The sequence below is a fragment of the Elephantulus edwardii genome, unplaced genomic scaffold (assembly GCF_000299155.1).
Source record: "Elephantulus edwardii isolate Elephantulus edwardi_28Jun2011 unplaced genomic scaffold, EleEdw1.0 scaffold00147, whole genome shotgun sequence".
NCBI classification, from domain to species: domain Eukaryota; kingdom Metazoa; phylum Chordata; class Mammalia; order Macroscelidea; family Macroscelididae; genus Elephantulus; species Elephantulus edwardii.
In genome coordinates, this window is record NW_006399897.1 from 8093177 (window position 1) to 8117079 (window position 23903).

General features: G+C 37.3%; 1 protein-coding gene across 1 annotated transcript in view; it reads left to right on the forward strand.

The window, feature by feature from the left end:
* Nucleotides 1-23903, forward strand: part of MYO16 (myosin XVI) — a 951959-nt gene that overhangs the window by 333653 nt on the left and 594403 nt on the right. Inside the window, exon 9 of the mRNA XM_006894620.1 lies at nt 738-891. Within this exon, the coding sequence (XP_006894682.1) occupies nt 738-891 (154 nt within the window). The remainder of the gene's footprint in view (nt 1-737; nt 892-23903) is intronic.

A 23903-nucleotide genomic window follows, 5' to 3' on the forward strand; every position in this document is an offset into this window, starting at 1 on the left:
GGGGTAATTGGGATGGGTGTGTAGGAGGCAGTGCGATTGGCACAGGATAGAGCTGGGTTTAGGGCTGTTGTACATAGGGTCGCTATGAGTCACAAGCAACTTGATGGCATGTAACAGCAACTCCTTTACTAGCATACCTATAGAATGCCTACTGCATGTTTTATATTAACTAGTGTTTTGGGTAGATATAACTGTTTCCATTATTTTGAACCATGTTTTCTAAGATAGCAAGAAGAGTGTTATGGAGAATTAAATGACATTAAGTTCTTTTGAGTTTAGCATCTTGATTATTTTTCATTGTATTTATTACAATCCAGCAACTATTAGGGTATTTTTATATTTTTATTTATAATTAAATGTGTCACTAATGCAAAACAAGACATTTTTTTATGATGGGAGTAATGCCATTTTATTCCCACAATAAACTTTTCTTTTGTTTATTTATTCATTTATTGATGGACATGAGAGTTTCTATATTTTAGCTAAGATAGAAAAGTACTACAATGAACAATAGTAAATAGTTTCTGTTCCTACTTTTAAATTTTTAAAATTTTTTTTTCTTCTGGATATATATGAAAGATTGGGATTACCCACAATAAACTTTTAATGATTTTCTTCTTGCTTTCCTTCATGCCTTTGTTAGTTTTAGCATTTTAAGCACAGTGGAATTAATAAAAATATGTAGTATTCTATTAGATCGCCACCCAATTCTTCTGGTTTCCTATTGTTTCTTGCAGATATTGCAGCGTCTGAGTCTATTGAGGAAATGCTCTTGAAAGCTGAAATTGCCTGGGAAGAGAGAATGAAAGAGCCTTTATCTGCTTCTGCCTTAACACAGGAGGAGCCATATGAAGAGATCATTCATGATCTTCCAACACTCTCCAGCAAACTGTAAGTACCCTCATTACAGAATGATGAAGTGAAATTAGTGCTAGAGCTTGCTGATTGAAAAAGTGATTATCTTCATATGTTGTTCTTTACAGTAATCAGCCATGACAGTCGATACTGAGTCTTTCTCTCAACTAAATGAGTTAAAATATTCAAGCTGCACATCAGCATATTTACCAATACCTTGCCGACAATGATGAGTTAGCATAATTTTACGAACATTTTAAGTTCAAAAGAGGCCATGTAATAGGAAAATCATTGCTGAAGTCAGATGGATCTTAGGTAAAAGCAATAAATACCAGAAAAATTTTCTTAGTTTTGTATTGATTGTAAAATGAGCAAAGACAACATGGGGAAGGCGAAGTCTGAATTCTGTTCACAAAGGAGAACTGTCCCTATCAGCAACATCCACGGTATAAAATTGATGCCTGTGAGGTCAGACATGGCCCCTCACTCTTCTGCTCTTACTTCTACTAATCACTGGGTCTGAAAGCTTTTGCAAATGACCACACAGATTTTGCAGAATTGTTGTTTATTCACAGTTGTGAAGTTTGTTAGGAAAATAGTTTTGGGCTTTGGAGGAACAAAGGATATAACACAGTGAAATCCTGATTCAGTAAATAGCAATCCCAATCCAGCTTAGCAGAAATGCCACAATTCCTCAATCAGTTCAGAAACCTTCTCAGTCAATAGCAAAATATAATCCCTCAATTTATCCAGGCAGCTTTATAATTAACAGGAAGACACACATGGCATAGTACCTCTGACCCTATAAGAGATGCGCTGATTTCTCTGCTGCTTTTTTTCTTTTCTGGTATTGAAGTTTCTGCCTTAAAAGCTCTGGTCCTGGCTCTGTCTGGTTGACAGCCATCAGGTTTGAGGTCTTGCCACGGCTTCACATCAGTCTGGTTAGCTCTTTCTCTTGTGTTGGCTCCACAGCTGCTGATGATGCTAAAGATACTCATCACTGGTGAACCATGTGTCCACAGTTGATACAGTTGGATTCCATGTCCCCAGGAAGGACTAAGGCATTGGATAGAAAAGCCGTTTTCAAAAGTCCTAATACCACATTGATTATGCAAACACATTCAGTTGTATGTATCATAGTAAATTGTGGATAATTTTGAGAAGAATTATAATTCCAGAATTATCCCTTACCTGTGCTCATGTAGAAACTAGAAATGAACCAAGAAGCAGTCTCTTGAATGGAACTGATGATGCATGGTTCCAAATCAAGAAGGAAAACAAAAATCTAACTAGACCAATAGACAACATCATGATATATTAAGATTGTAGTTAATGATTTCCTTGTACTTGGATTTATAATGAATATGTTTGAATTGTAAGCTAGTAGACAGTATTGAATATATCATGGACTACCATAATAACAATTCTGGGTTGGGAAAAGTGCAGCAAAGGTGTGCATTGGAGGCAAGCAATTGAGATTGGTGTGTGACAATTATTGAGACTGGCTCAGGACAAGACAGGGTTCAGAGCTATTGATATAGAGTTGCTATGAGTCACAGGTGACTCGATGGAACATAACAACAACATAAAACAAAATACAGAACACCCACCATTAACATTATGAACAGAGGCTAACTGCTTTTTTGCCAAGATAAGAAACAAGATAAAGATGTCCTCTGTAACCACATGCACTCAATACTATATGAGAGCCTTTTCCTAGGATAATTGCTACATACTGTTGAGTTGGAACCAGCTCATAGCTGACCCTCCAATAAGTTTTTAAAGGAATAACTAGCACAGAAGGAAAGTGTCCATCCTTTTTCTATGACTCAGCTGATGGGATGGTAAAGGCATGGGTTTGTTGCTGGTTTTGTTATTGTGTAACATTCATGAGTTATACTCAATCTATAGCTGACCATTTAACAGTATCAGAAGCACAAAAGAAGAGTGTCCATCCTTCTTCATGGATCAGCTGATGGATTTGAGTCAGGTTCTTTTGGGATTGCTGTGCAGCTTATTAGCACTAAACTAACATCACTCTATTAAAACACAACATATATGAATGATTTTATAAAACAAAATGTCAATGAATGAAACAATGTATAGGAGTGACAGGTATAAAATACAGTGTATATGAATGATCGTATACAGACCAATAACAAAGAGTAAAAAAAATAGTGAGCAGAAAAGTCTGTGTTTGCAATTATAATTTTATTTATAGTTCTTATTTTCTAAGATTTCTTCTATTTCATTGACCTTTTAATTCATATGTTATAATCAGAAATTAACTTTAAATTTACTAATCCTAATAAGGGCAAAAAATCTCCTTTAAATCTGTAACAACTGTTTCATAGTTGGCTCTTTTTTTCCATCTTGTCTTTTCTCCTCCCTGGATGGGTGCGTCTATGTTGTGTTTTTCATCTTTTTCCTAACTCAGAATTCCATTTACTTCCTGCTGATGACACAACTACTAATGTGCATGTCCTTTAACTTCTGAACATGGATGCGCTTTCCTGAAGATTTTAATTGTTGAGAATCTAGATAAATACCCAATTGTTATTTTAACAGTACTGAATGTACCGTGGACTGTCAGGAAAACAAACAGATTCATCTTGGAGAGGATTAAACCAAGCTACTCCTTGGAGGCAAGGATTCTGGGGCTTCATCTGACATACTTTGGACATGTTGCCAGGAGGTCCTTGGAGAGGGACATCATGCTTGGGAGGGTGGAGGTACGGCGCAGGAGGGGAAGACCCTCTATGAGATGGATTGATTCAGTGACTGGGGTAATCGGGATGGGTGTGTCAGAGGCATTGTGGTTGGTGCAGGATAGAGCAGGGTTTAGGGCTGTTGTGCATAGGGTCGCTATGAGTCGCAAATGACTCGATGGCACATAACAACAACAACAACAACATATCATAAGACTTTTTATATATAATACACAAATCATGCAATATAGCATTTAAGATTTTTGGAAGTCTGCAGGATAATCTTATGTGTAATTTGCAACCTGGGATCCACAGGAGAATCAACTATAAGGTACCCTCAGTGAGTTAGTTATTTAATAATATTTATAACACCAATGTTCATAGCTGTTATTTCTTGTGCATTTGCTAATGTCAGATTACACAATATACTCTACATGAGTAATTTAATCCTCAAAACAACACCTTGAAGAATTCCCATGACAATTTCCTTTTTATACTTTCTTTCTATGGCTGAGATCTCAAATAACTTGACTCTGGTCCAATACCTACATTCAGTCTTTCAAGGTTTGTTTGCACTGAAAAGTCATTTTCACTTGTAATGCTAAATATGCTAATTTGGCATAAAAGAAGAAATTGTTGGTTTGAGTTTCACTGTTAAATTCTCAGGGATGTTTTAGCATGGAGCATTAACAACTTAACTGCCTATTTCCTTCCAGCCAATTTAGGATAATTGCTTCAGCATAACTGGAGAAGAGAGTCCATCAATGGGAAAAATATATTCCTACTACAGAAATGATGAGCATCAAGATTGCCTTGCAATACAATCTCTTGCTGAGGTTTTTTTTGTGTACCTCCACCCTTTGCTAGGGCTTCAAATCCGTAGAAATAATTTGGAGGTATTTATTTCTGTAGTGCAAGCTATCAATCAGACCCTTTGAGTTTGCTCCCCTGGAGGGTCTGGGCTCTCCCAGAGTGTTCTTGTGTGGCAGTTAGTGTACTGATTATGGCCATGCTGTTTAGATCTGGAGCCTGGCAGTACCATTTATTGGCTTTGTGACCTTGGGAAATCTGGAGCTTGGCGATGCCATTTATTGGTTTGTGACCTTGGGAAATTTACTCAACCTCGCTTGAAACCCTTCAAAGGCATGAAATGAGGATGATGATATCTTTCTATTGAGGTTGTTTTGGATGACTGAATTCCTATTTGTTAAAGCACTTAGGACAGTATCTTGCTCCTTATTAGTGCTTAGAGTTTTTATTTTTAAAGAAAATATTCTTCATTCATCTGTGAACTATCAGCAAAGCCAGCAAAAAGATAAAGGCCTGCTTCCCAAAAGTAAAGCCAAAAATAGAATTAGAACTTTAAGTTGATGCTTTTAAACTGATTATATTAGTATGGCTAAAATCTTATTTTCTAAACAGCTGGAAAGAAAACCAAATGCAATAAAGAGTAGCTTTGGTTGGGTGACTACTTTGATTAGGCTGCTGTGCTGGTAGGCCTTTGGGACTTCCCAGTTATCTTGTGTTTACTACTGAGAAAAGATGCTCTTTGCATGGAACAGGACTAGAATAGTAGTAGGCAGGCCTCTGCAGAACTGAGGGCAGTAAACTGCAACAAAAAAACAGTGACGCAGATTCCAAGATGGCTTTAGTTAAGTGGCTGTTGGTGAGAAGAAATAACTTACAGTGACTCAGAGTGAAAAAAGAGTTTGCAACATATCTTTCTCCTTGACCTTACTTATGGATACGAGTTGTTGTTGTGTGCCTTCAAATTGGAATCAACCCATAGCTGACCCTCCAGCAGGTTTTCAGAGGCCGTTAATCATGTGGGAGGAGATTGTCCATCCTCCCAGGGAGCAGCTTCTAATTCAAACCTCATGCCTTCGGGATTGGAGATCTACTTCTTGCCACTAGGCCTCCAGCCCTGCCTTATGAGCTGTAGAATCAGAATCAGCTCATAGCTGACCCTCTAGTGAGGTTTTTAGAGGCTGCAAATTGCATGGAAGGAGATTGTCCATATTTCTTCTGCAGAGCAGCTCGTAGATTCAAAACTCCTGCATTTGGGTTGGCAGTACAACTCCTTACCTACTAAGTCACCAGTGCTTCCTCTTGTCCTTAGTTGTTTTTCTGTACCTCAGGTAACAACTTATAGCTGAACTCCAGGGGATTTCAACCAACAAACTCACAAAACCCTTACAGTTATTGGACTTTGTGGCAGTACTGGAAAGTGTGTGTGTGTGTGTGTGTGTGTGTGTGTGTGTGTGTGTGTGTTTATAAACTGGAGTGACATCCACTTCCTATACAACCTGCCTCTGGAAACTCTATGAACATTGAGAATCAACAACAGTTTTAGAAAGGCTTCAGGCGTTTTGTTCATAGGGTTGCTACAAGTCGAACTTGACTTGATGGCAATCAACAACATGTGTGCCTCTGTGTGTGTGTGTGTGTGTGTGTGTGTGTAAATTTTCTGCGTTTTACTTATAGAAAAATACTCACCCAGACTAAACTAGGAAAGAGCTGATAGTTGTATGTGTGATTAGAACCCACGACCCTGGACCCAGTTTTCATTTTCAAACATCCCAATATAAAACAGTATTAAGCTCAGTGAGAGGATCAGGGCACATTATACACAATTTTACCATAAAGTTAATAAAGAATAAGACATCTTACCAAAAAAGGAGGTAACATTTGACCTATGCCTGAACGGTGCCCCTCAAGGCATCCATTATAGGTTCCTGGCCACGTCATTTAAACAAAGGCATTTAGCTAAGCAGTACTGAAGTGTCTATTTTTACTTTAAGACCCTTAGGTACAATTGTGCTGCAATCATTGATTTCCTGGCTGCTACCAGTTTAACACGGGCTGCTCTTGTTACTCCTGTGAGGCAGTTGTTCTTGTAAATGTTCTGCTGCCCCTGAGTGACCTGAGCACACTCTAAATCAGCATCACTTCAGTCACCTCTTCACAGTGACACTCCTCCACTTGACTTCAAGTCACAGTAGCTACTGGGTGGAGAGCCTACAGAGCTATTTGGAGCACTCCAGCTGCTGTTATAATTGCCAGTGAAGCTGTGGCTGGCTGTGAAGAGCCTCTGGTTTTTATTAGCATGTTGTCCGGAGGGATTTGTGAAAATAAGCACTGAGAGGCAACCATGCAAAGCACTTCTATTATAGCCCCGGTATTTGCACAAGGAACTTTATTACTACTCTTTAATAAATGGGTTTTCAGGGCTCAAAAACATTAATCATCGTAAACTAGATTCATTTATGAAATAAATACTGCCTAAGTCCATTTCAGAATAGCAAAAGGGAGCTCTGGTGGCCTAGTGGCTAGAAGCTGCACTGCAATCCCAAAGACACAGGCTTTGAGACCACCAGCTACTCCATGGGAGAAGGATGGGGAATCTCCTCCTGTGTGATTAACTGCCTCTGAAAACCCACCTTAGGGTCAGCTATGGGTTAGTTCTGACTCAATGGTAAAAAATAACAACAACAACAACAATATTTAAAAAAAAAAAACAAACCCAAAAGCCGACAACTATATTTAGAGACTTCCCCACTAGAGCAGAAATGGGCTTGAAAACTTATTATATTAGTTTCTTTAAAGAAAGCAAGTTTAATTACATCTCAGCTCTTTGATGATTACCTCAAAGCATCTTCTTTTGTGAGTCAACCTTAGAATGTTTAACAAGTCCATTGTTGCTTTTTTTTTGCCCAAATGACTGCACACAGCTCACTGAAGACTCTTCCGCATTTCTCCTTAATCAATCAGTTAGTGTTGATCACAAGTGGTAAATCTTCAGAGAACAAGAGACATAATAAAGAAAATGGAAAACCTCTGTAAGAGAGAAATTAATTGCATGCATTTTTATCCCTGGAAGAAGCAGGTGATATACTGATCTACCAACCAACCAGTAATTGAAAGCTTGTTACTGTGGAGTGGAAACTAACTCAGATCAGACTCTCATTGGGTTTCCGATGTTGTAAATTGAACAGGAAGAGAATGTTCATCTTTGTCCTTTACAGAATGGTGCATTTGAACTGGCAAAGCAGCACAGTCTTTGTGTTAGTAGTGGAATTCCCTACAGACTGTCACCAAAACTTAACCATTCCCTGTGTAAAACATGGAAATTAAATACTTGATAATTTAGTACAAGTTATCTTGGCACCTTCTCCTCAACACATAACTGAGAACTGATAAACATGCTGTGAACAGCTTTTCACGAATTTAAAGCAATCCAGTATTTTGTTCTTTGCCTTTGGAGCTACGAAGTTTTAGGGAATTTATTGAAACAGTGCTGATAATATTCAGGTAACCCAGAACTCTAATTCTATTCAATTATTCTACCAACTTCTCTGTTTAGAAGTCATTTTGTGATTCCTGTTGAGAGTGAATGATACACATGCAAGTTCATCATATACTAGCCTGTGAATTGTAACACTCATCAGTTTATTTTTTTAAGTGGCATGCTTTCACCTAGTTCGGAGAATTATCACAAGAAAGTGTTCTTGAGATTGTGCTGGACTCTTGTTATCCAGAATGATTCATTCCAGCCCCTCATTGTAAATTTAGGTAGAGAAAAACACCGTTAATTATCCAGGATCCTTCAAACAAAACGAAACCACATGCTTTGTTGGAGCCAAACAAAAAAACAACTTCCTTCAAGCCAAATCCAATTTATGATGATCCTATATACTCAAATTCAATATCATCAAGTTATTTCTGAACCACAGTTACTCTCCATCAAGTTTTCGAGGCTGTACATTTCTGCCTGTCTTCCTCAGAGCAACTGCTATTGGATTCAAATTGCTGGAAATGTCCAGCTTTTGAGGAAGCAACAGAACTTTCTACAGATGTAAGACATCAGAGGCAGACAAAAGCTGACACACAGGTTTCCAAGACTAAAACTTGACAGAAGACTGTGACTGTGACAGAATACAGACTGCCTCATAGTTCTCCCTAGGATTAGCTGATGCGTGTGAACTGCTGCTCTTTGCCTAGCACTTGAGTGTTTGAATCACTCTGTTTGGATAAACTAAGCTAAACAAGAATACTTTTTAATTGGACTAATTTTTTTTTAAAAAACAAGTTCAAATACTTAGTATGGGATCATTCTGAGTACTGACAGCATCCACATCTGAACTACTAGAACTACAATTTTGTTCAATATAAGGAAGTCCTTAGTTGTAAGGTTGCTGAGGAAGGACAGAACCCAGTTCAGGCCAAAAAGGAAACTTTATTGAGGAGAAACTCCCGGGCTGACTCCAAAGTAGAGACCTGCAGCTAAGAGGAGTGGAGTTTTATATTGGCTCACCAGGAAACTGGGGAGTTGGGATGTGCGCAGTTGTTTGGTATAAGATAAAGGAGCAGATTGGGTGTTGTGGATAGTTATTCCTGGGAAGAGAGGAGAAATAATTTTGCAGCCTTAACAGAGATAAACATAGTTGCAGCTGCTGCTTTGATCATTTCTGAGATTGTTCTGGGAAAGGAAAGGAGAGCGCTCTGTGGCCCTAACATTAGTCATATGCCGTTATCTTGACCACTGAATTTTTATGTGACATTCTACTGGAAATATGATTGTTAAATATAATGTTGTTGTTGGTTGTTATGTGCCATCGAGTCGCCTGCGACTCATAGTGACCCTGTGTACAACAGCCCTAAACTCCGCTCTGTCCTGTGCCAATCGCACTGTCTCCGACACTCCCATCCCAATTATCCCAATCACTGAATCAATCCAAATTATAGAGGGCCTGCCTCTCCAGCGCTGGCCTTCCACCCTCCCAAGCATGATGTCCCTCTCCAAGGACCGGTCTCTCCTCACAACATGCCCAAAGTATGTTAGACGGAGCCTCAGAATCCTTGCCTCCAAGGAGCCACCCGGTTTACCCCTTTCCAGGATGAATCTGTTTGTTTTCCTAGCAGTCCATGGTATTCTCAATACTCTTCTCCAGCACCACAGCTCAAAGGCATCAATTCTCCTTCTATCCTCCTTGGTCATTGTCCAACTCTCTGATGCATAACAGGTGATTGCGAAGACCATGGCCTGTAGCAGACGCACCTTAGTCTTCAAAGAGACACTATTGCTCTTCAGCACTTTGGAGAGGTCCCTAACAGCAGACTTTCCCATTGCAATGTGTCTTTTAATTTCCTGGCTGCTGGTGCCAAGACTGTTAACTATGGAGCCAAGCAAACTAAAGCTGTGTACAATCTCAATTTCTTCACCATCCATCCTGATGCTTCCAATTGGTCCAGTGGTGAGAATCTTTGTCTTCTTGACATTGAGCCTCAATCCATATTTGTAGGCTGCAGTCCTTGACACTCTGCAGCAGGCGCTTCAGGTCCTCCTCAGTTTCAGCAAGCAGGGTTGTGTCATCCGCATAATGCAGATTGTTGATAAATCGTCCACCAATCTTGACCCCACATTTCTCCTCATAGAGCCCAGCCTCCTGGATAATCTGTTCTGCATATAGGTTGAAAAGGTATGGAGATAGGATGCATCCCTGGCGTACGCCCTTCCCTATTTTGAACCATGCAGTCAGTGTTCCTTTGCTCTGTTCTGACAACTGCTTCCTGGTCCAAGTATAAGTTTCGCATTAGAACAATCAAGTGTTCTGGGATTCCCATTCTTCTCAGAGTCAGCCATAGTTTGTTATGATCTACACAGTCAAATGCCTTTGCATAGTCAATGAAACACAGATAGACTTTCCTCTGGTATTCCCTGCTTTCAGCTAAGATCCATCTAACATTAGCTACAATATCTCTAGTACTCCTTCTAAACCCAGCCTGGACTTCTGGTAGTTCTCTATTGATGTGCTGTTCCAGTCGTTTTTGGATAATCTTCAATAAAATCTTGCTTGCATGTGAAATCAGTGAGATTGTTCTGTAGTATTTAAGATAAACAATAACTTGTTTAACATAGTTATACCTCAGATATTAAATTTTTAAAAGTTTACTTGGTCTAGCAATCTGAACTGGGTAGAGCTTCAAAGGAAAGCTATTGTGTTCTTGATCAAAAAGGACAGATTAATCTGGTAAAGCACTTTTGCTTCTGTCCTTCCACTAGCTTCCAACCTGGTAGATAAATGTGTTGCCTAGAGATGCAAAAAGTGTCTTGAAACTAAAGAATAAAGGTTGCATGCTAAGAATGACAATAAAAAGGTGGGGACAAACAGTTCTTTGAATATCTCCATGATTATTTCACCATTTTTGCGTTGCATATTTCTCAAATTTTTCTTTTAAATATTGATAAACTTCTACTTTTTTTATATGATCTTGGGAAACTTTCTAATTTATACCATCTAATGCAAGGCTGACTAGTACCATAGATATGATGAGTTGTGTCACTTCTTTCTCAAAGCTTAAGATGCTTCCTAAAGAGTTATGATGTTATTTCTCCAACTCCTTTGTGTACTTTAATGTTCATATATGGATTTCTTATAACCTGAATTACTGTTTAATTCATCACTGTCAGAAGTAATTTTTCAAAAGGAGTGTGATCATGTAGTCTTATTTATTCCAATCCTAATTTAAGCCTGTTTATCAAAAGATTTATTTCATTGGGAAAATCTGCTGTCAGGGACCTGTCCACAGCACTGTAGAGCATAGATGTCACTCTAGAGACTAAGGTATGCCTGATCCGTGGTCTTGGCAATTACTTGGCAATTACAATGAGTAATGATGATAGAAGAAAAAATGATGCTTTTCAGTGGTGGTGCTGGAGAATAGAGTGAAAGTGCCATGGAGTGCCAAGAGAACAAACAAGTCTGTTCTAGAGAGGTTGAAACCAGACTGTTCCTCAGAGGCAAAAATTGTTCACCTCTGTTTCACATACTTTGGGCACATGGCCAAGAGGGACCAGCTCTTTGAGAAGTACATTTTGCTTGAAAAGATGGAGGGACAGCACAGTAAAAGAAGACCCTGGATGAGTAAGATTGACTCAGTAACTGCGGTAATGGGGGTAGGTATGTCAGTGACAATGAGATTGGCTTAAGATAGATCAGGATTCAGAGCTGTTGTACGTAGAGTCACTATAAGTCACAAGTGACTCGATGGCACAAAACAACAATAAATCCATATAATTATTATTAATAGAATATTTTATCATTAGGACTGCTTGAGACACATTTGACTCAATGACACCTAACAAGAAGTCAGCAAAATATAATCTACTATGAGATTATTCTGGGATAAAAATTTCTTGTGTGTGTTTTTCCCCTATATTTAACATTTTAAAGGAAACACTTTAAGCAGCTAACTTTTCCTATAGTAGAAATTCATATGTCTGTATTGGCATTTGGATTACAAAACCCTTTTGCATATAATACCTTGTGATACATACACTAGTCTTTCTCTTTTAATAAATTGTAAATATTCAACATCTTTACAAATCAAGTATTAGGACTCCTTTGCTAAAAATCTACAAAGCACAATTATGAAATCTTGACAAGTGTGTCAACAATCAGGTCCCCTACAATTTGCATATAGAAAGGAATTCTGTAGTTCTATTGAGGACTGAGAGTTCTTAGAATATAGAGATTGAGTGATATTTGAACAATGTTAAATCTGATTACCAATTTAGAAATCATTTACAGTATCTATCAAATTTTGATAAACAACTAGTTGCCCATCTCAAATTCAATAACGTAAACCCACATAGAACAAAGGTAAAAAGAAAAGGTAGGCATTTCAATTTCTTTTCCTAAGTCTGAACATCTCTAGAAATTGAAATGTGCTGCATTTCAATGCTATTCATTTCATTTACCACATATAAATTTCTCTTACATATCTTTCTAGAAATTGTTTGTATTCTCTGATCAAGCAGTTTAGGTAGGCTTTATTGAATCCTAAGTAGTTAACGTACTGAAACTGGTAGGGAAAAAATGCAATAAATAAACTGCTGTAGTTAAGGTATTTGGATGTTAAGCCAAAGGTTTGAGGTTCTAATCTTATAGCCTCTCCCTGGGACAAAGGTGAAGCAGTCTACTTACATGAAGATATTTAGTCAGTGACAGTGGATTAGCTTTGATTTTATATTAATGTGTGATAATAGTGATGATTCATATTAATTTCATTCTTTAAATTTCAACAAAATTATATTTACTATGAGAGAGATAGTACTACTAAATTTAGAAATATACTCCATACATGAATTGTTACAGTGGTTGTTAGGCATCATTTAGTAGAACTCATAGGTATGTTCAGATCCACTTCAACACGTAATAACTCTGCAAACATAAACATTGTTCAGTCTTGCATCACTGATAAGACTTGCTAAAACTTGATAAAAATTGTTATATTTTAGCTACTGTATCACTTCATCCAGTTGAGGGTACTCTTCTTTTAAACTTGCTTTTTACCTGTTTTAGTATAGTGCTTCAGGGAATAGTCACTCCTCAAACCATGTCCAGTGTGAGATGAAGTCTTTTCATATTGATATGTAAGAAGTATTCTGGCTGTATTTGTTCCAAGATATATTCTTTCTTCTGGTAGTCCCTAGTTATTTAAATATTTTTTGCCAACAGTGTAATTCAATGCCATCAGTTTATCAGTCTTGTTTTATTCATTGTTCAGTTTTCACATGTATATGGAATGATTAACAAATATTCTTAGTGCCCATCAACAAACAAATGCATAGAGAAGCTGTGGTATATTCATACAATGAAATACTATGTGATGTTGAAAAACAAGGAACTCATGAAATACTACACACAATGGATGATCCCGTGAGACATGCTGAGTGAAATATCTCAGTTACAAAACAATACATATGACATAATGTCACTGTTATAAAAGAGGACTGATATGATTATTGTTATGACAGGAGTCCAGAATGAAGGTAACATATTGGAGTGAACTTGGGGATGGGGGAATTGAATAACAATGAAAATTTTTTCTTTTACTTTTAAAAAGACAAGCGAATTGGGGAAGGGGTGGGCAGGGAGAAAAGTACAACAATGAATGAATGGAAATCCAAAGTCTATAAGCTTTCATGAAAATCAATTTAAAATAAACTAAAAAAAATATATTATGATTTGGTTCAGGTGAATTTTAATCCTCAAAAGTAACATCTTTGCATTTTAATACTTTAAAGATATCTTTTTATAATTAATTTACCTAATCCATTTTGTCTTTTTATTTTTTTTACTACTAATTTCAGAGACATTAGTTGTGGATGCAAACAAAATGAAATCCTTTACAACTGTAGTCTTTTGTACAGTTGTCATTATGCCATTTATTGGTCCAGTTGTAAAGATTCCGTTTTCTTTATATTGAAGTATATTCTATTTTGAAATATATTCTTTTCCATCTTCATCAATAGATAATCCAGGCCTATTTTGTTTCCACTTATAATAAATAGAAATAACAAAATTAAATGAAATTGCATACAGTAGAAAGAAAGAAATCATTTGAATGGGGTGTAAAGAGGGAAACCATAATAAATATTTCTTATAAATTATCTTTCTGAAAGTGTTAAGATGCAAATAAAGAATTATAAAAACAAGTTCATTTCTAGTCTAGGCACACATACCATATTGTAAACTGTTATTTTTAGAAGTTAGTTGTTATACCAGAATTGCACAAGAATGAAAACCTTTTTTCCCCCCTGTTTCAAATAATGGCCATTAATTTAATATCACATCTCAAGAACTATGCCATTTAGCATTTTTATTTTATTATTATTTTATTTTCTGAAAGTGTAAAATCCTGAGATTTATTGAACTTTTGTAGTGAATAATTTATACATCTGTGATTCTAAAACTAAAGCTCAGAATTATCTTCTTGGAACATTTCTCTAACCACCAAACTAAGTGATTAAAATATGACAATTTTTGCACGTTTCTTTTAGTTTTCCTTTTAAATTATTTTCTTTATTCTAATATCTCAAGAAAATAAGTATCATTCACTCTCTCTAGTTTTCTAAAACTAATTAAAATGGGCAATAATTGTCACCTTTATTAGATTTATTTTGATGAATGAAAACATTTTGTATCCAGAAGTAAAACCTCAGTAGCAGCATGTACATTTGCTGTGCAAGAACTATATTTCTGTTGTCATCGCTATCAAGTCACCTGCAACTAATAGGAACCCTATGTACACTAGCTTTGAACCTTGCCTGATTATGGCGCCAATCTCATGGTCTCAGATATATCTACACCCATTACCCCAGTTACTGGGTCAATCTTCTCAATTGGAGTCTTCCTTTTCTGTGCAGTCCTTACATTCTTCCAAGCATGATGACCTCCAAAGACTGATCCCTTCCTGGCTACATGCCCAAAGTTTATCAGATGGAGCTGTAAAAACTTTGCCTCAAAGGAGAAGCCTGGTTTCACCCTCTCTAGGACAGATCTGTTTGTTCTTTTGTCAGCCCATGGTATGTTTAATGTTCTTCTGCAGCACCACAACTCAAATGTCATCCTTACTTCTTGTCCAGCTCTCTAATGCATAGCAAGTAATTGTAAAGAATCAGGCACACCTTAGTCTCTAGACTGACATCACTGTTCTTTAGCACTGTGCAGAGATCGATCCCTGACAGCACATTTTACTAATGCAATTTGTCCTTTGATTTCCTGACTGCCAATGCCAAAAGTGTTGGTTGTGGAGCCAAACACGCTGTAACTGCTAACAACATCAATCTCTTCTCCATCCATCATGGTGCTGTTGCTTGACCCAGTGGTGAGAACCTTTGTCTTCTTGATGTTGAGCTTCAACTCATATCAAATACAGTAGTCCTTGAACTTGTGCATCAAACATTTCAGGGCCTCCTCAGTTTCAGCCAGCAAGGTTGTGCCATCTGCATACTACAGGTTGTTGATGAGTCTTCCTTCTATCCTGATACCACATTCCTATTCATAAAGTCCAGCCTCTTGAATTATATGTTCTGCATACAGATTAATAAGGTTTGGAGACAAGGTGCGTCCTTGATGCACTCCTTCTTCCTATTGAACCATGTGGTGTTTCCTTGCTCTATTCTGAAGACTAATTTCTGGAGCAAGTATTGATTTCACATGAGTACAATGAAGTGTTCTGGGATTTCCATTCTTTTCAAGGTAATTGTGATTCACACAGCCAAATGCTTTTGTGTAGTCAATGAAACACAAATAAACATTCCTCTAATACTATCTGCTTTCAGCTAAGATCCATCAAACATTGGCTATAGTGTCCTTAGTGCCACAGCCTCTTTTAAGCTCAGCTTATATTTCTAGTAGTTTTCTGTCATTGTACTATTCAAGTTGTTTTTGGATTAACTCTGAAAGAAGTATATTTTAGGTTTGTACACATTAATAGATCTTGAAAAAATTAAGTAGAATTCAGAAATTGATTGTTCTCTGATACATTCTTATAGTTTCTCCACACCAAGTGAAAACTTTCTTCTGTTACCATTTTCTAAACTATACTTGTTGTTGCTATAATACATATTTCTGACTGATTAAAATATTGATTTTCCTAGAGAAGTATGTTGCTGTTCCTTTAGCAGCAATGTACAGCAACACCCTGATAGGGGTAAGCATGACAGAGATATATCGCTCTGGGAGCCGTTCCGAGTCAATCCAGCTCAATTTTATTGGGGGTTGCAATGCACTTATATACAAGCAAGTAAACAGGAAGACAGGATAGGTGGGCTTGCTTACATGGGACATGCAGATTGGATAGAAGAACCTCAGCCTCGTGTCGACCACTCCCAGCTTTACAGATGTGGCAGCCATCTTCCCAGGTGGCAAGCTTTCTCAAGCTGGTACAGCCAAACACAGGGGAGCTTTCTCTATGCCATATTAAAGGCTGTTGGGAGGCTTGCACTTAACTGGAGCTGGGTGACTTGCTCTGGCCAGAGGCCCTCCCTCCCTCCCCAACATTCCCCAACAGAAGTAGAATCTTATATATGCTTATCTCAACTCAGACTTGCAGAATATATAAAATTCTATATATACTGGTACAGAATTTGTATAAATATTAGTTTTATTCACAATGAGTATGAATAAAAGTATTTTATTATAAAAATAGAGTAGAAATCTAAAGTAAAATAGTTGTCTAGAGGTAAAAAAGTTTGTTGCCATCAAAGAGTAATGTTTTGCATTTTCTTGTGAAAAAATATGTATGATTACTTAATGTGTTATTATTCAATATTATTCTTTTATTTAGATTCCTTTTCATATATATATGAAATATATATTATAATATATAATATATTCTCTGTATATCTTATATTGTATAATATATTGTATATTTTATATATATACACATATATATGTGTGTGTGTGTGTGTGTGTGTGTGTATATATATATATATATATAAACAAACTTTTACTTACTTACAATTACTGTCTACACTGCAGTCAATACCTGGCCTGGTTTTGACTGCTGACATTGACCTTTTCCAAAGATGTTTTCCACTGATGCAGTCTGATTCTTGCATAGTCCATCATATATAGTTGCCATTTTTTTAAAGAAGATATATTTAGTGAATAAATATTGAATTGTGCAAAATTCACTCACTCCATCTCCAAACTTATTTGTTTCACCAATATTCCATTGACTGCCAAAAGGACAAACAGATACATCTTGGAGAGGGAGCAGCCAGAGAGCTCTTTGGAGACAAGGATGCCAAATGCCAAAGATTCATCTCACATACTTTAGGCATGTTGACAGGAGAGGCTAGTCCTTGAAAAGTTCTATCATGTTTGGAAAACTGGTGGGATGACAAAGGAGAGAAAATCCCTGGCCAGGTAAATTGACATAGTGACTGCAACAATAAGCATAAGTATGTCAGAGATTGTGACGTTGGCACCAGTGAGGACAGGATTCAGATCTATTGTCCATTGAGTCACTTTCTGCTATACTCCACAGCATCTAGCAACAGCAGCAGTCCACCATGTCACATTTCCCATTGTCTAAAACCCAAGGCCAGTGACTCTGTTTTACTTATGATAACTCTCCCTTGCTCTGTCTTTTTCTGTGTTTTAGAAATAGAATTTTGTTAATGAGATGGCATCTTTAGTGAAACTTCTGAGTTCTCATGTAGATGAGAATTCAAACAAATTGTGATCACACTGTGAGAAATCAGTTTGATGGAGACTGTAAAAACCTTGTATAGCTCTGTTCAGTTAAGTCCAAAAAAATAGATACACTAGAGCATACTAATATAATACCTGTTTTTACATTCATTCCCATGGGTGTCTTGACTGTATATATCTGTCCTTCTATAGTCAGATGTGAGTCATAGGATAGTAGATGACTATTCCCAAAGGAGAAAGCAAATGGGAAATGTATACTGCAACTAAGAACATTAATAGGTCTCAAATTTGACTTTCTGTGCTGAAAACCGAAACATAACTTACCTTGAAAAAAGTGTGTGAATAAGAAAAAAATATAAAACACTTCTTCAAATTCAATTGATGAATTATAAAAGTAACTAAATTTTCAGATAAAAAGTTCTACCCTACACATATGTGTGTGTTGAGGAAAATAAGGGTCAAATTGCCTGGCCTTTGGATTTGAAGTGTAACTCTTTAACCATTTAGGCCATCAAAGCTCCCTATGTTGATATGGTTATTGTCTGCTTTTGAGTTGGTACAGACCTGTAACTGACAGTTCACTGAGTTTTCAGAGGCAATTAATTACATGAGAGGAGACTGCTCCATAAAACATTATAAATGTTCAAGAAGAGAAAGTGGAAGGATATTGCTCCAAAGTCATGTTGGTAGTTGGGGCAGATTAAAATTTGTAATTTATAACTGCTTATCTGTCTTTCCTGAGTGTTATAAATGATTAATATGCTCATTTGTTAATGTAAAGTTTCAACGTTCAAATACATGCTAAGTATTCTGGAAAAAAGTCCTAGTAATCTACATTCAACATAGAAATTGTGCATATAGTATCCCTATAAATCAGGATTAACCCAGGTGAAGCTGTTTTATTTTCATGCCAAAGTTCTTCTAACCCAAATTTGCCTCCTAATATCCTAATACCTTAGCAATCACATACCCACTTGGTCTTTCAAGGCTCTTAGCACAGTATCCAGTTAGCAGTGCAGCATGTTATTAGACAAGGTTTTATTCTGTTGTGCTTATGGTGACTGTGAATTGCAATCTAGTTTGCAGCTTGTAGCAACAACAATAATTTCAAAGAATCCACCACCAACAAGACCACTCCTGGTGATGGAGTGTTGTTACATCTTGGGCTTCTGATCAAATTATCCCTGGTTCTAATCTGCCAACCACTCCCTGGAAGAAAAGATGAGACAATCAGTCCAATACTGTGAAGATTTATAGTATCAGAAACACAGTGGATGGTGGTGGTCAGTTTTGGCTTAATGTCCAAGAAAAGGATCCTTAGTTGCATACTGGTTAAGTCCTAGACTATTAACTATCAGCCTTTTGAACCCACGAGCTCCATGGGAGAAAGACATAGCAATCTGCTTCTATGAAGAGTACAGCCTTAGGGACTCTGTAAGATAGTGCTCAACTCTGTTCTACTGGTGTCTACCGAGGGGGGAAATGGCACATGGGAGCACAGGGCCATGAGTGCCTTTCTAAAAAGGCCAGAGGGAATGGGAATAGCACAGCTCCTCACTGCCACAGAGCGGAAAGCAGATAATGAGTCTGTAACCCAGCTCTGTGGTGCCTGTAAAACTCCATCCACCAACAGCAAGGGGTTATTTCATTCATTGCTTACTCATAGGCTCACATTTATGGTACCAACAATGGGGTTTATTAGGGAAGGATGTTGGAGAGTGGGGGGAGGCAAAGAATATAATTCACAACAAGTCCAGGCTTTACCCCAACAGTTTCAAGGCACAATTCTTCAATAAGTCTGGCTCTTGTTTCAGTTCAGCAGTCAAACCCAAATCATCCATCCAGGTTTGCCTCAGAGCACTTATAAGTCAGCTTCTCCTTCAAACATCTGACAAGAACAGCCAAACCTCTAACTGTGGCCAGCACAAATGCAAAAAGCCTCAGGTCACACCTTGCCACCCTTCTACAGCAATATCACATTCTCTCTGCCACCAAGATCTCACTCTCGACAGGTCTTGCTGCCACACCTTGCTCAAGTCTTGCTGTTCTCAGGGCGGTGAGTGTCTGTACTAGTCTTATTCCTTCTGGTCCTTTTAGAAAGATGCTTATGGCCTTGTGCTCTTGTGTCCAGTTTTCTTGATTCTAGACAATAAGGTTAGTCTACTACTGTTAGGTATCATCAAGTAGACAATGACTCATATTGACCCTTTGAACAACAAATCTTAATGTGTCCTTGTCCTGTACCAACTTCATGATCTCTGTCATGCTCAGACCACTGTGGTAGTCATTGAGTCAATATATCTTGTTGAGAGTCTTCTTCTCTTTCTTTGAACCTCAACCTATTCCAGCGTAATGTTTCCCTCCAAGCACTAGTTCCTCCTGAAAATATGTCCAAAGTAACTGAGATGCAGTTTCACAATGTTTGCCTCTAGAAGCACTCTGGTTTCACTTCAGTAAAAGCCAGTTTGGATTTTGCTTAATTCTTTTGGCAATCCATGGAATATGCAATATTCTCTACCAGTACCACAATTGAAAGGCACCGGTTCTTATTTGCCATGAATTGGGTTACTGTGAGTTAGAGTCAAAGTGATGGCAATTTTTTGATTTGTTTCATGTCAGAGCATCTCTGAGTGGTGTAAAGTTAATGCATTAGCTGCTAATTGAGATGTGACAGTCAGTTTACCTGCAGTCAAGACATTCCATGGAAGAAGGACTCCTCGCTAGTCCTTAATGGTCTAGAAATATGTTTACAAAATCATCTGCCAGGGAAATCCTTGTGCAGTAGAATTCAACTCTGAGACATCAGAGTCAGCAAGAATCAGAATCTACTCAAAGACAAGTGATTAGTATCATATCAAAGAATCCTCAGACATAAAGCTTTGGAAGTTGAGAAAAGGCAAATATGTGTGACAGCAAACAGGCTTTATTCCAAAATTTCTTGCAGAAGAAAAATAGAATCTTGGAAGTTATGAATACATTTTCACTTGATGACATTCATGCAAATCTGAACATGAACTTTTAATAAGCATTATTAATAGTATCTTTTTATGGAGATGGAGATCTATTCCATAGTCCTAGGAATTTTGGCTATTAATTCAAAGGCCACACATCTCCAGCAGTGCTAATATACCAGCAAATCTAAAATAGAAAAATGTACAATCTCATTCCTTGTGATTTACAGCGTCTGAAAATGCACTGGAGTGTCAGCTGTGTCAGTTCTGATTTGAGAGTAGTAATTTTTTTAAGACTCTGAACATCATATATATTCTTTATCAGTGTGTAAGACTGCAAGGCATATGTAACTACTAATAACAATCCCCAGAGGAAGGAAACTGGCTTGTTTGCTGCATGCAACTCTCTTTGATGCTTCTTCAAAAATTGATTCATCCTGGGCTAGCTTCCTCTTCTCTAATACTGCAAACACTGGATACATGGACATCATGTCAGTGCATCCGTGTTAGTTCTCCTCTTGACCCCTGAAGTTCATACGAGGGAGGAAAGGGGGTAAAGAGAACGGGTAAGAACATGATGTTTAGATTTTATGTTTTCTATAGATTATAATATCTTTATGTCTGTTTCTAGTATCTCTTGTCTTCTCTCATTCATGAAAGAGTAACACATTGACTGTTAGCTAGTAAATAGTTTAACACTTATGTGTAACAACAGCAAATTTTTTTTCCTGTCAGCTTGCTACATTGTGCCCATTAAGTGTATTCTGAAAGTCTTCTTAAGACTGTTTTTTGAGAAGAAACTTGCATATTCCGCATAGGAAAAGCAAAGTTTTAGGGTTTTTATATGCAGTAACTTTACCAAGGTACAAGTTGTCATTGATTGCCATTGACTTGGGCTCAACTCATAGTGACCCTATGAACAAAATGCCTGAAACCTTTCAAAGTTCATAGAGTTTCCAGAGGCATGGTGTTTAGGAAGTGGATGCCACTAGAAGAGTCAGGGGTAAAATTCCGTGTCTTGTTTTTTTTTTTTGTTTTTGTTTGTTTGTTTGTTTTCATGTAACAGTGCATACTTATTACGGTTACACTGTCCCATGCTTCCAATTTATAATATGCTTTATCTTCCCCTTCCTTGAAAATGTCTCTCGACTAAAACATTACTACTCAGAAGTCAAAGGAAGTAACACTGACCTCATTTTTCTCTAAGCTTTCTTTTTAGACAGTTGTTTTCCAAGGCCTAGCTCTTAATGTAGGAACATAGTTCATAGAGAGTTGTGTGGCACATTCACCAGCTATTCTGTGAGACAATGATTGACAGTCTCCTTCTGTGCATTTACAGCTTCAGCAACCCAATGGAGGGTCAGTAAAAAGTTAATTACAACTTGACAGCAATTAAAGAAAGAACCCTTAATGCAGTCCATTTTTTTTCTCTTAGGATTTCTGTGTCCTGATTTGGTGTAATAGAAGTATAACCCAGGACTTACACAAAACACTGTGTGTTCATAGAAAGAAGACTTTCATATTACTCTGTTATAAAATTATATACAGCCTTGTGGGTTTCAGGTCGACAGGAACCAAGATAGGATCTTTACTCTATTACATTTGAATTTCAAGATCATCTTAAAATTGATTTGAACACCAATGATCAAAGACCAGATGAGCTAAGGTATGATATCAAGGATATTCATAAAGAAAGCAAAAGGTATAGGATAACAAAGATATAGGAGAAAGAAAAAAAAATGAATGTCATAAGAAACTCTAAAAATTGCACTAGATCAACAAGCCAAAACAAAGGGGAAAAATACCAAAGTAAAAGAAAATAACGGGAGATCTCAAAGAGCAGCTCAAGAAGATAAAGCAGAGTATTATAATGGAATGTACAGAGAGTTGAAATTGGAGAATAAAAAGGGAAGAAATCACTCTGCATTTTTTAAGTTAAGAGAATTGAAAAACAAATTTAAGCCTCAAGTGACAATATTGAAAGATGCTATAGACAATATCTTGAATGACCCAGAAAGCATCGAGGAAATACACAGAATCACTGTGTCAAAAAGAACTGACTGACAATGAAAAATTTCAGGAAGTACCATATAAGCAGGAGCCAGAGGTAATGAAGGAGAAAGTGGAAGCTGTATTGAAGGCATTGGGAAAAATAATGCCCAGGAATCAATGGGATGCCAATTAACTTGCTTCAGTGACTAGACAGATCCCTGGATGTGCTCACCAATCTATGCCAGGAAATTTGGAGGGAAACTATCTGGCCGAATGATTGGAAGAGGGCCTCATTTGTTCCAATTTCCAGGAAAGATGATCCAACAGATTGTGGAAACTATTGGATAATATCATTAATGTTGCTTGCAATCTAAATACTGTGGAAGATCATTTAAAACCAGCTAGAATAGTACATAAATAGGGAACTACCAAAAGTTAAGCAAGATTTAGAAGAGGCCCTGGCATCAGGGATATCATTGCTGATGTCAGACAGATCTTAGCTGAAAATAAAGAATATCAGAAGAATGTCTACTTATGCTTTATTTACTATGCAAAGGCATTTAACTATGTGGATCATAACTAGTTATGACTGACATTGTGAATGATTCCAGAGTACTTAATTGTGTATATGCAATACCTATAACTAGACTAGGAGATTGGTGTGACAACAGAGCAAGGGAATACTATATGGTTTAAAATTAACATGTGAGTGTGTCGGGGTTGTATTCTGTCTCCACATCCATTCAGTCTGTTTGCTGAGCAAAGTATTAGAGAAGCTCAACTCTATGAAGAGATATATGGCATCAGAGTCAGAGGGAGAATTATTAGTAGCCTGCAACATGCAGATGGTTCATTCTTGTTTGCTGAAAGTGAGAACTTGAAGCATATGATGCAAAAGATCAAAGAATACAGCCTTCAATATGGATTGCATCTTATCACTGGACCTAAAGATAACATCAGGATAGATGTAGAAAGATTGAAACTGTCAACAAGCTTGGGTCAGTACCAGCAGACAGGTATGTAATATGAGACATATTACACTGGGAAAGTCAGCCGTTAGGGACCTCACTAAATAATTGAAAACACCTAGTAGACTAGATTAAAAAGAGAGACTTTTGAAACATGTAAATTTGGTGAGATAAGCAATTTACTCATTGTTAGTCATCAAAAAGACTGACCAGGTATAATTAACTCCAAAAGGCACAAAATTTCTTTAAGAGAAGGAAAATTTCCTTGTTGTTGTTGTTATGTGCCATCGAATCATTTGCGACTCATAGTGACCCTATGCACAACAGCCCTAAACCCTGCTTTATCCTGCGCCAACCGCACAGCCTCTGACACACCCATCCCAATTACCCCAGTCACTAAATCAATCCATCTCATAGAGG